The following is a 12,734-nucleotide window of genomic DNA, read 5'->3' as shown; positions in this document are numbered from 1 at the left end:
CTCCGGTACAGCTGCACCCCGGGCCGGCGCCCCGAGGCTAGGCCGTGCCCCCGTTTCCCAGTTCGGCCCATTGTGACCGCGGCCATTAATCACTTGGGGAGCAGCCGGAGCAGATGAAGCCGTCCGCACTCGCCGGAACGGAATTGCTTCAGATGGGAGACGCGCTGCCGCCTGCCAGAGGCGGACAGTGCGGTGGCAGGCGGCGAACGTCTGACCATGACCGGACGGGAGGTCAGCTCTCAGATTACCGACTGGCCGCCTCGCCTGCCACGTGATTTCGCGACAGAAGTAGAAAGCAGCAGGATAGTTTCATATTCAATCGCCTGAAAAAGAAAGGGAACCAGCTTCGGGGAGGACCCTGCTTTATGGCATTTTCCGAAGGTACGTTGAGCTATTTTAAAGTGGTCAGATCCCCTCCCAGCACACGCAGGCACGCACGCACGATCGCATGTACATACACGTACACACACACACACACACGAAGGCAGGCATGCTGCTACGTGATTAAGGTTTGGTATTGTCAAGTGTGGCGAAAGCACACGCCACGGGCATCAATAAAACGCAACTTTTGTTTTATTTCTGGATTGAAAATAGATACAATGGTACTGTGTTTTCTGTGTCTTTCAGCTTCGATTCTTCTTGAGTTAACGCATAAATGTTAGGTTGCCGTTTTTGTGGCACCTTTGCACTTCTCCTTGCTTTTTTCTTCGTGTGACGAAAGTGGACCCTACGTGTATTACCACGATACCAGTTTTTTATCATTTCTTTGGTTGAAGAATTCAGGTACCGCAGGCACAGGTCGGGTACAGGTACAGGTCAATCGTTTAGGTGCCACATTTTGTTTGACCTTGACCTTTAATTTTCAGAGTTTGTTTTTGCAAGTGTGGCGAAAGCAGACAACACGGGCATGAATTTGACACTTTGAGACCTCTTTTGTCGCTTTTTTAATTAGGAAGAACTACTAGCATAGCGCGCTTAGCGGATGTGGATTTTTGGCCTTGAAAGTTAATTTTGTAGGTGTGGCGGAGGAGATCCTCATGACTATTAGTATGGCATCCTTTTTGTTGCACTTCCTTCATGAGCAAAGGAACATTAGGGTATTCATTTTATGTGACCTTGACCTTTAACCTGGAGAATTAGCTTTTGCGTCGTGACAAAAGAAAACATTGTGAGGATCAATATGATAACGGCTTGATTGTTCATTATATTCCTTTGATAAATGAAGGAACGTCTGGATACCCAAGCTTTGACCTTTATTGGTCTTCAGAGGTTAAACTAAGTGACCCAGAGAAAATAGAAACACAGAGCCATTGACACTTTAATCGGATTGACCTGGGGAGACCACTGTTGGAAATCTGAGGCCGACACTAAGTTTGAATACGAATGCGACGCTGGCTTGATGGGCATAACCTGTATGTCATCTTCGTGCTGTACGTGGTTCGCATCGTGTCTGTTCAACATATGCGACCTGGTATTCATAGTTCATGTGTCTACAATGCAATTCACAGTTGCACATGCGTGATAGATTAGTAAAAACAAATCACGACAGGTTGTCGGAACCATCATAAGGTCATGATTCTCACATGAAGGTTGTCAAGGACTGTTGCGGATGCAAATACTGTGTTTTCGACCTTCCATTGGATGCGGTGTCGTAGCCCTAATGTTCATTCCCTGCGGTGAGCAGAAAAGTTTATCTATTTTTTTGTAACTGAAAATTCCGTTGCATCCAAAAACTAATGACTCGATGGTCTGGGATAAAAGACACGCGATTTATGGTTCGTCAGGTGGTGGTTTTCACTCTAAGGAATTGGCAATGACGAACCATTAAAGGTAAAAAGCTGTTTTTGGCAATATTTTAAGGTATTTTCTTATTTTAACGTTTAAGACCTTCGGGTCTTGTTCGTTTCATAACCATCCACTCGAGTCCCAGCTTCCTGCCCCATCGGACCATCCAACGATGTACGGATGAATACGATGAATACTAACCTACATCGGATCTACTCATGATGAATCAACCCAAGCTTCTGCTGGATTCTTTTTCACAATACTGCTTTTGTGCGTTTGTTTTGGTAAATCAGTGCATCAATAATTTTTATTCGGTACCCAGCACCTCGTTCTCTACATACGGCGGTGGTTTATAAAGAGTCCAGCCAACGACCAATGGCATCGGTCCGGAGGCGATCAGGTATTCGGACTGCGGTGGAGTGGAGCGTGCGGGTCAGTCGATACGCGTCCGATCGAATGCGCCGGCTCCTCCTGGTCTGGAGGTCAGGGCGCTGGGTCACAGGCGACGCACCGGCCGCGGCCAGCTCGCGAGCTATGGCGAAGGGACGGTTCTAGACCTATCATCAAGACATTTACGTGATAGTTGTTATTGCGCAAAGGTGTGGGGCCTTATCATATGCATTACATTGCATTGCGCTGCGAAGCCCATCTATACTTCAAGCAGTTGGACGATACGTTGGGTGGGATGGTTTTGTGAGGCATATATTCATGCGATGAAATATGGAACGGTAGGGCAATTTCAACAGCGCTCCCACGGTAGAACCAATGGATGATAAGGTGAATGCTCTAATTTCTTGATGTCATCGCTGTAAATAAGACTGTTTTTTAAAATTATTTCTTTTCACGGCATTACATGTTCTTGTGTGATAATGTAATGTTGGCTGCTGTGCCACCGATGAGATCACATGATGCTTTATCACGAACGCTTATAATGCGGTACCTATTTGCAGTGGAAAGTGGGCGAGGCTGACGCCGGACGTTAACGCTAATCATTGCTATATAATCGCCTGGTTTTAATGCTAATGCATTTTAAGGCATTTTCGGACCAATTGGCGGCACACTCAATTCAGTCATATTTTAATGAGCGTTTCCATTCAATGAGCGACTAATCAGCGCTTGATGTGTCCCCAAAATGTCGTTGGAAACAGCATTATTGATCAGCGGTTTGGCCGCGCTAGGCGTGTTGACGCTGATTGCCAAATGGTCCCGGGCTGCGTGCTGGCCGACTGGAACAGTGGCAGCCCTCTCCAACGGACAAGAGGTGGCTCGTTGGAGCCGCGTGACAATAAAGCCACACCCGACTTGAAGAACGCTGCCAGAGACGAAGAACTCATCCACTCTCCACTCAGCGGCGACCCGTCCAACTGTGAATCTTTAATTACAGAAGTTTCCAGATCGGGGAGCGAACAAGACTGCTCACTCCCGGAGCATTTTCCTCTCTCCAAGTTTCCGGTCGAACAAAAAACTTCGGAAGACAGGAAACGTGAGGGGATTTTAAACGCCCGGTGATAAAAGAACAAAGAAGAAGGTTTGGTGGAGGCTCGAAGACCCGGCAATGCTATTTTCCGTCCACATTTGTGGTATTTCCGTCCGAACCCGTACATGAAAGTGAACGCTCGCACACACTGCCAATCACAAACAGCGAAGTAGAGCAAACACAGATCTGCTGGCCAGACCGGTGCCGCGCCAAAACGCCGGAGGTCTGGTGCGCGACATTTCAGGAAATTTCTGGGCGAGGTATTCGTTTTCATACAGTCACTGCCACAGCGCGGCACACCAGTATCTAGAACCAACAGTGCAAAATACGCCTTCTTCAGCAAAATGCAGCTTCTGAGTCCGAGTCCTCAATAAGCGCCGGAATTAAGTTGCTGTTTGTAGCGATAGCAAGCGCCACGTTGCAAAACAGAATATTGAGAAATGAGTTATTTGTTTCTGGCAATCCATTTTAGTTCAAGACATCCTTATATAGGTAAAGTTGACAACAAATTTGACGCGAGATGAGAAAATCCTATTTTTTTATACTTCGTATATACTTTCTAAACGGGCCACCATTCAAGGTAGTAAGTTTGTTAACATCTTCACCCAACTCCAGCTTCTCAGCCCGTTGACCAAAAATTGTACCGGTAAAGATTGCTCATCTTTCTAATTGATATGCCCGCTTGGCATGGGCTAGCCCTGGTAACTAACTGGAGAGCGTTTGCAATCCAGGTACACGGCTTCGTGTTGTCTGAAAACGCAAATGCATAGTGAGATACAGCCCAGGCAGCAGAGCCGACAGCCACATTCACCTTTGATGTTCTTCTGCTAATCCCCCCCCCCCCCCCCTGCCTCCGACTGGAGCGTTGCCACGGCTTTCACTGAAATTTATTACCTGTACACAACAGCGCGTAAATGGGACAGAAGTTTCTCCTGCTTCGGAAGGCTCTACGTAAATGATAACAAATTGTATATATTTTCATGAAATGCCTACAACTGAATGCCGCAAATGTTATCAACCCTTACAGTTACAATAAGAGAAGAGATGAGATGAGATGAGATACAGTTACCATAAAAAAACAATGAGCACTGACGCGACAACCTCATCACGACGCACAAATGTAATGCATGGTGTGACCTGGTCTACAACCATATGAGTCGAGAAGCGTATGAAAAACTGGATTGTGTGATAGAGCATATCATATTGTTAGTTGGAAGATACCCTTGTGAATAGTTTGGCACAAGTGTGTGTGAGCTTTGTTTGAGGGCTGTCACACCACGAAACCGACTGACCCATTATGCAGGGGTTAGCTTGGCCAACAATCAAGGCGGAAGAGAACGCATAGATCGAGACTCAGCCGCCAGTGTCACTAACACGTTTGGACGCGGTTTTTAACGAGCACTGACCGCTGGTCGACTCCCTGTCGACAAACTTTAGAAGAAAGTTGCTGTATTGCGCCCTCCTGATTAATTACACCCACGTACATTTCCACCTGTCTGCCGTATATTTCACTCTCCTCTACTTCGAAAACAAGTTGTCATCACGAGAGTGAAGCGAGCTCCGAGCCATTAGGGCGCAGATTGGCGAATGAAAGTCATCTAAAAAAAACAGAACCGACGAAGTAAAACTATGTCGGTTGCGTAAAGGCTACATGTATGAGGCCCACTCTCACTGCTCAGCGGGGAAGCTCGACCACTTTGCCGCAGATGCGGAGCACCTTTATCCGTGGCCCACGCACTAGCTGAGTGTCAGAAGAACGAGATTGAGCGAAACCGGTAACTTAACCTGAATCACATTCCCCTGGCCTGGCTGTTGGGTGATCCGCCGGTGATCGATCTTCGGGAGATCATCGTCTCTTTTCAGAGGCTTCGAAAACGATGTATATATATATATATATATATATATATATATAACTTTATATATATACTATAAAGATCCAAAGTTGATCTCGAAACGTTCGAATGGAAGGAGTGATGAATATATGAGTAATTTCGTGCGAATCATCTTTAATTTAAGCGAAGACACAGAGTCACAGGCCCGGAAACAAGAACGATGCATCAAAAAGCTCGTCAATGCTGCGTCAGAAGTTATTTTCAATCAAACATGTATCAAAGAAAGAATTCTGCCAAGATATTCCAATATATATATATATATATATATATATATATATATATATAAACTAAAATTCACAGGCTTCTCGGTTCGATGTGTTTCTCTGCACATCATCATACCTGCTTATGTGATACGCTGTTCCCATCAGCAACGCGTGTCCGCGATAAAAAACCTGTTGTTATGAAAAAAACTGCTTCAAGTCCAGTGCTAGAGAGCACCTCGTAAAATGACACCGGGATAGTTTTCATCCGGCTGTCACCCCTCTATGTAGTGCCTATTTCTAGGTGACAACGGCTGCCCATACCACGACCAAAGCTTACCGCGCATATCCATAAGCTGGCTGATTGTCTGAACTTTGTCAAAAATATGAACAGCTTTCAGCACTTTGTTCTACTTCGCGTTAGCTTATAGATATGAAATGATCAGGGTCTAGCGCAATACATTATTTCCTATTAACTTTAACACAGGATCCCACGGCTTGCAAAGTCTCCGACCCCTTTCATTTTCTTTAAAAACGCAGATAACGAGCGCATACCTCTGCTTTTCACAGGACATCAAAACCTGTGATCTCTGGACGTCACAGCATGCCAGATCGATATTCGTTGCGAAAAGATATAGCGCTTGCTGATTGATTAACAGGGTAATCAAACATGTTGAGACCGACCCAAGCCCGCTTTAAACGATTGCACAACATTTTCGGGCAAAGAAGTAAGGCGAAGTATGTAAGTAAGTAAGGAGTAAGAAGTATGTCAGGTCACACCGTGACCTTTCGCAAGAAACTAGGAAGTCAATTTCCATACAAGGGATGTAATGCTGCGTCAAGTGGCGCCAATCACTTGATGGAATGAGGCTCACTTTAGAAGATATACCCATGCATGTTTGACAATCAGTTCTGGCGCAACGCAAAATTTCCCCCTTGACTTTCACACGGAACCCTACGTCCTGAAAAATCCCTCCCCCCTCCCCCCCCCCAGTTTTCTGTTAAGCTTCTAAAAATGTGCAACATCGCAGGTCACGAGGGCATCTCTCGGCCTTCCGCGGCGCATCACTAACTATACCCTCTAGACGTCGCCGCATGCCAGATCGATACTCGCCGTGTTAAAATATGACGCGGAATGAGGGAATTTTATTGGCACATTAGCGACAAAACCCACCCGACGCGCAAATTCTTAACAGCATAAAACTCATCGCACGCGCTACACAGAGACAAAGACTCGTCGCTGTAGAAACGAAGCACGTCCGCGAATGGAACCCTCTCACAAACAGGCAAATGCGCGTGGAACCCGCCATCTGCATTGAGGGCCGCCATTAGGGCGGAGAGCGCAGGAGCATTGAGTGTTTTGCGTGTTGCGGATGAACATTGTTAGCTGTCAATCATGTTGTGCGCAAGTGATGACGCCTGCATTGTGATGTGTATGTAACTATGTTTGCGCTATGCCGATATTACGAAAACCGACGTATGCAGGCATGAGATCCACATTAAGATAACCGTGAGTTTGAATTTTACAAAGGTGGGATTCATCGATTTTGTCTAAAATTCTCACTAGTAAATGTCCAATGAAGGATGACATGTAAAAGAATGCAGCTGATACCACGCCATCCAATATGGCAATCGATATATTCTTTGCAACATGAGCTTTGGTACCATATATATATATATATATATATATATATATATATATATATATATATATATATATATATATATATATATTATCATTGGCCCTGGCGAATGGTGGCCATGATGGGTTACGTCACCCCGCGCCGTCCCAGCGCTGGTCAGCGCTCATTCATTCGGCTCCGTTCAGAGCCGTCGCCCGTGCGGGGCACCGCACAAGTGCCCGGCCAGCAGACCCGCTCAATCACGCCGCCATTGAGCACGTGCGGCCATCTGTCTCCCGCGGTCGGCGATTCCGCCCGCGGCGCCCCAATTACGTCACCAATCCGCTCCGGCGAGATCGGTGAAATGTGGCAGACGTGTCGCACTGCGGCAGCGGGGCCAACCTGTGGTGACACGGCGCAGTGCTGAGCGTACCGGACACAACTTGACGAGCGTTGAAACGCGCCAACGCTTTCAAATGAGCCTCTCTATTGACATTAGGTGACCATACATTGGACCGTGGTCGCTTTAAGGCCGCGGCGTACAAAACAGCATTGCAATAAACTGGGTTCCCGAGCCGTTCTGCACGTCCTAAGCGGGTGGAATCCTGCCACAGCCAGAACAAGGGCGCAGGTAAGGATCCGTTCGTAGCGGAAGCAACGTTGTGATAAGTTAATGACTCAATGTCAACGCTCCACGCTGATTTGAAAGTTTGAATTACTATGACGACCATGGCTGCATGGCAAGAGCACTCTCACACGCGGGTGTGCCAAACTTCCCTGTTTATCGCCAGCAAGAGCACATCGCTTTAACGCCGTCACCTGTCACCGTACCGCGTTAATTTGCAGCAAATTTGTCAGCCTGCCAATGAAAATTGCCTCATCCCCGTCCACCCTTGCTCGGCAGAAGTGAACCTGAATCACAGAACGTGCAACTACGGCAGCGTGTCGGACAACGGCGTAATTGCTACTGGCTTGCAGATATGCAGGATTTGATGCAGCTTAGTTATGCGCGCAACAGGCTATCAGGGCCTGAGAATTGCTAGAAGGGCTGTTAAATGACTGCACGAATGACACGAAAATTTTCAAAAACAGAGTCCTACACGTTTTTCAGGTCACGGAGAAGTCTAATACTCTTTCGCAGGTTGCAAGTGATGACCTTTTCGTCAAGGCCACATCGATCGCGTCTTAATTTCAGGAGCCAAATAGCTTGCGCTGGTTGCGGGCTACGCGTTCCGAAGCAGTTTGCTAAGTTGCGAAATCTTATACAAGGTGGGATTCTCGTGTCACTTAGTACACCCACTTCAAGCTTTTTTCCTTGTCGTACGAAGTCTTTCAGAGGAGAACTTATATCCTTTAACGGAATTTCAACGATGACAAGTACTGATTAAATCACAGCACGGCGCCGGTAACAGTGAACAGCGACGGCACTGGCCAAGTTAGACGCCACAGTTCTCACGTATGTCCGGCCCTGCACACATCAGCCGCCTAATGGACGAGCCACGAGTCCGGACAGCGGACCTGACTCGTCCGACGCGCCTCCACTGCGCTCGGCTCCACCGCACCGCACCCGGCGGCAGCGGACGGCGCCAGGAGGACGGTGAGGAAGACGGAAGTCTTCTTGGGCCGTCTGCAGGCGCCGGCGCTCTGCCCCGGTCAGGCACGCCGCTGCCGGCGGCGCCGCCCCGGGCTGGATCCAGTTCGGGATAGTTCACAGCGGTCCGCGGCCGCCGAGACGGCGAGCCACGGCTACAGGGAGTGTGCCGCGCCGGCGCTCCCGGGACATTTCCAACGCAGCATTCCAGCCACGCGGACCCGCTGGGCATGTCGTATTACCGCGCGCTGAGCATCTTCTTCGCTGCCTGGTGGATGGTGGTGTCCATTTTATCTGAAAAACCATAACAAGATGCAGAAATGGGGGAGCATTTCCTTCATCGGAGCTTTCCAGCTTTCCAGTAAAATATCGGCTTCCAAGTGTGAAACAAGCATCACAACTAACGACGACACAATTACCAGCGTTTATCCACTCGGCCGTTTTTGGTAACGGTCGAGTGACAATGTAATCTGTGGTGAACAGCCCTGCGGTGTAATGTAGCAGTGTACGAAAGGCACAACATTATCATGCTACCAAGCACAAATCCCAACAACCTCAGGTACTCACTGTTACATACAAATCAGTGTATCGATGTCAGTGTCATATGTAATCACGAGATAACAAATATCTGAAGCGCTGGTGAATTTCTGAGTTAGGAGTCCTGTTCCTCCTTTTCCGACGAGCACAACGGTTCGTCAGTGATCGGCGTGCTCCAAACCCACCCGACATAGGTTCGCAGCGACTCAACAGCTCTGGTGAGACAGCTTGCGATATATCCACAAGCTATGTCACGTAACCTATCAACTGCTATCGGCGCATTAATCAAAACGCATCTGGTGGGCCCAATGTATGAAGCACATCAGTTGAAGTCCAATAGACTCCTGAAAGTACGCAAGGTCGCGGACAGGAAAACACAAATCATTCCGAAAGCAATAACCACGATGAACCACGGTGTCGAGGAAACAACAAATCACTCCGAGAGCAATAACGTTATGAACCACAGTGTAAACGAAAACACCAATCACGCCGAAAGCAATAACGATATGAGCCACGCCCGACCGTTGTTGAAGGCTATTGCCAACCCCTTCAGACCTGCCCACCACGGAGCCAGGTACCGGAGGATAGCACAGTATTATTCTTCAGACCTGTCAGGAAGACCCAATCCCCGCTGCACGAGAGCGGCTACAATTCGGAAAGAAGTCACGTAGTTACCTTTGAAACTTTGTTAAAGTTCATGACGAAAGCTGCTTCTCCTGAATCACAAAACTGTCTTTATTTCAGCGTCCACAGACACCGCAAGCCTCTAAAAGTCAACCAGCCTGTTGACTTCCTGTGTTACCTGTGTTACCTCAAAAGACCTGCGTTACTCCCCATCTGCCCCCGCCCCACAGGTCTACGAAACTTCCTTTCCCTCCTATCCTGTTTTCCACACATTTCCGCCACTTTCTCTTCTATTCCCTTCTCCCCAGACCTGTACTACGCTATCCTCTACTCCTCTCCCCTCTCCCCCCCCCCCCCGCCTCTCCTAGACCTGCGTTACTTTCTTCTCTACTCATCACAGACCTGCTTTACTTCCTGATCTACGCTCCATCTCCTTCACCGACCCGCGCTTCTTTCTACTATATTTTCCACCTAGCCCACAGACCTGCGCTGCTTCCTCCTCTACTCTCCCCTCCCTACAGACCTGTGCTTTTTCCTCCTCCACTCTTATCTTCCCTCTGCAGGCCTGCGAAACTTCCTCCTCTACTCTTATCTTACCCTACAGATCTGTGTTACTTGCTCCTCTGCTTTCCCCTCCCGTATTTGTACTACATCCTCCTCTACTCTCCCCTTCCCGCAGACTTCTACTTCCGTTACTTCCTCCTCCACTCGTATTTGGTAACTGGTAGGCTTGTGGGTTGACCAGGGGCCCTATGACTCCCCCCGGCCCTCACTCCTCGCGCCTTCCCAGCCACCCATCGTCCGTGCACGTCTGAAAAACAGCTCCGCGCCCTTGACAATGTCGTGTCGAAGACACTCCGGACGGTGACCTCCGGCCCGTGCCACCGCACACTACGCGCGGGCCGCACACTGACTCAGACGACTGCTCTGTCGGCCCGGCACTCACAGATTTTGTGCTGGCCCTTCATCGGGAACTTAACGAGCAGCTGCTCAGGCTCGCTGCAGATCAGCACGTACGGCGAGTCGCTCTCGCCGTCCGGAAACTGCTCCCTGGGGAAGCCGACCCAGACGTGACCGACACGGCGACACTCAGGCGGTGCCATCAAACCGGGACACCGGACACCGCTGCGATACCACCGCCGTACTGAGACTCGGAACAGGGCGGGACAGGGGACACCACCGCTGAACTGGGGCCCAAACAGGGCGGGACAGGGGACACCACCGCTGAACTGAGGTCCAAACAGGGCGGGACAGGGACACCACCGCCGTACTGAGGCTCGAACAGGGCGGGACAGGGTTCACCACCGCTGAAATGAGGCTCGAACAGGGTGAGACAGGGGACACCACCGCCGTGCCGAGGCTCGAACAGGGCGGGACAGGGACACCACCGTTGACTGAGGCTGGAACAGGGGGGACAGGGGACACCACCGCTGAACTGAGGCTCTAACAGGGCGGGGACAGGGGACAATACCAACTGGGCTAGTCCAGACGCTTCCGCAATCGTATTGACAACGATACAAATGAGTCGGGTCAGATCAGTTATTTAAACACCATATTACGTTATCAGGTGACAGAAATCACTGTTGACGGGTGCGTAAATAGTGTACTGTGGATGTTAAAGCCCTTGTCAAACTGCTCTTTTTCGGATAAATGTCACTGACATGAAAAGTCCTTTAAGTGTTATTTGTGAAGCATGCACCAGCGCAATGTTTCAGAAATGTTTGGTCAAAATTGGATAGCGCAGAGCGGGTCTTTGTTACAGAGCGCAGCGCTGTCCACTGAACTCTGCGCTCTGTCGACGAACGCTTGGTCACCTCTGAAGGGCACTGACAATCCCACACGGCGCCTGCTGACTCAAGTGAGAATTCGCAAACGCACCCCCTGGCCTTCTGCCAAATGAAACCGGGCACCAGCTAGCAAGACATAAATTACGTGCCCATGATGCATTTCCCCTGAAGTGGAGGTACTGTAATCTAGTTATTTCACGGAAATCTTATCAAGTCTGCTGGCAAAATCAATAGCAAATACAGCTCACAGGTCAAGTTACCGTGACCCCCTCAAATAGCAGACTGGCGTTGACAAAACAGTGGTTCCGCAACGCCGGCGAGGATGTGGCAGAGCGACGGCAACCATACGTGCCTGCAGAAACCCCTTTGTTTGTTCGTTGGTGTATTTCAGGCCAGTTATAGTAAATACTAAACACGGCCGAACATCGTAACGAACACAGGGGCTTTTCCGCCATAAAAAAACAATCATCGTTTGCTCGCAAGCGTAGCTGCCTTTTGCCCAGCATACCACTTCCAAAAAAGGGGAGAGCTGCGTAAGCCAGCACCCCAGTGAACGAGGAAGTCTGACGTCGCCGCTCCGAAGGTTTGGCAAACATAATTTGTTTTTAGAACCACCGAGCACGAAGGTCACAAATGACGTCATTACGATCGACCGCACGAGAAGGGCCGGAAACGGCCCCAGACACTGGAGAAGGACGCACAAACACTCTAAAAAGCTAACCCACAAAACAAGAACGAGACTGGAGAAATGAGGCACGCCCAGAATATGTCTACATGGGCGAGTTATTGGCAAAGGGAGTTAACGCGCAGGAACAGCTAAATATTGTCGAAGTTAGGGACGGTATTCCAACACATCAAACACTTCGAAAAAAGGCGAAAACAAAGCTGGAGGACTTTAAGAGCAATGCTGCGCTATGGCAGTGAAAGCGAAGACGCAATCGTTGCTTAGACCACATAGTCGTTGCAGTTTTACGCCAAGCATAAACTGCAGCGCCGAAGCTAACGCCTGGAGTGGAAACTAGAGCGTGCATGAGAAGCGAGCAAGCTTGGGAATGTAGCCCTGACGACACTCACTGGTATACTTCCTGCGGCAGGCAGTCCAACACGTTCACACGTCCCAGCAAGCAGCCGGATGGGTAGAACTCGGGGAAGCTCAGCTGTTGCCTGTCGACACAAGACGATCAGGCACAGCCGATAATGACAGCAGGTAGGCCCAGGT

The 12,734-nt window shown here is 49.1% G+C and overlaps 1 protein-coding gene across 1 annotated transcript in view; it reads right to left on the bottom strand.

Annotated features, from left to right (window-relative positions):
• Positions 1-8,464: 8,464 nt before the first annotated feature.
• Positions 8,465-12,734, bottom strand: part of LOC119100107 (activating signal cointegrator 1-like) — a 14,055-nt gene continuing 9,785 nt past the window's right edge. The window contains exons 2-4 of the mRNA XM_037223220.1: positions 12,590-12,679; positions 10,675-10,778; positions 8,465-8,861 (exon numbers count right to left, since the gene is read on the bottom strand). Coding sequence (XP_037079115.1) covers positions 8,806-8,861; positions 10,675-10,778; positions 12,590-12,679 — 250 coding nt within the window. The 3' untranslated portion in view covers positions 8,465-8,805. The remainder of the gene's footprint in view (positions 8,862-10,674; positions 10,779-12,589; positions 12,680-12,734) is intronic.

This window comes from Pollicipes pollicipes, unplaced genomic scaffold (genome assembly GCF_011947565.3).
Source record: "Pollicipes pollicipes isolate AB1234 unplaced genomic scaffold, Ppol_2.1 Scaffold_4881;HRSCAF=5763_pilon_pilon_pilon, whole genome shotgun sequence".
NCBI classification, from domain to species: domain Eukaryota; kingdom Metazoa; phylum Arthropoda; class Thecostraca; order Pollicipedomorpha; family Pollicipedidae; genus Pollicipes; species Pollicipes pollicipes.
This window is presented reverse-complemented; position numbering and strand designations above follow the sequence as displayed.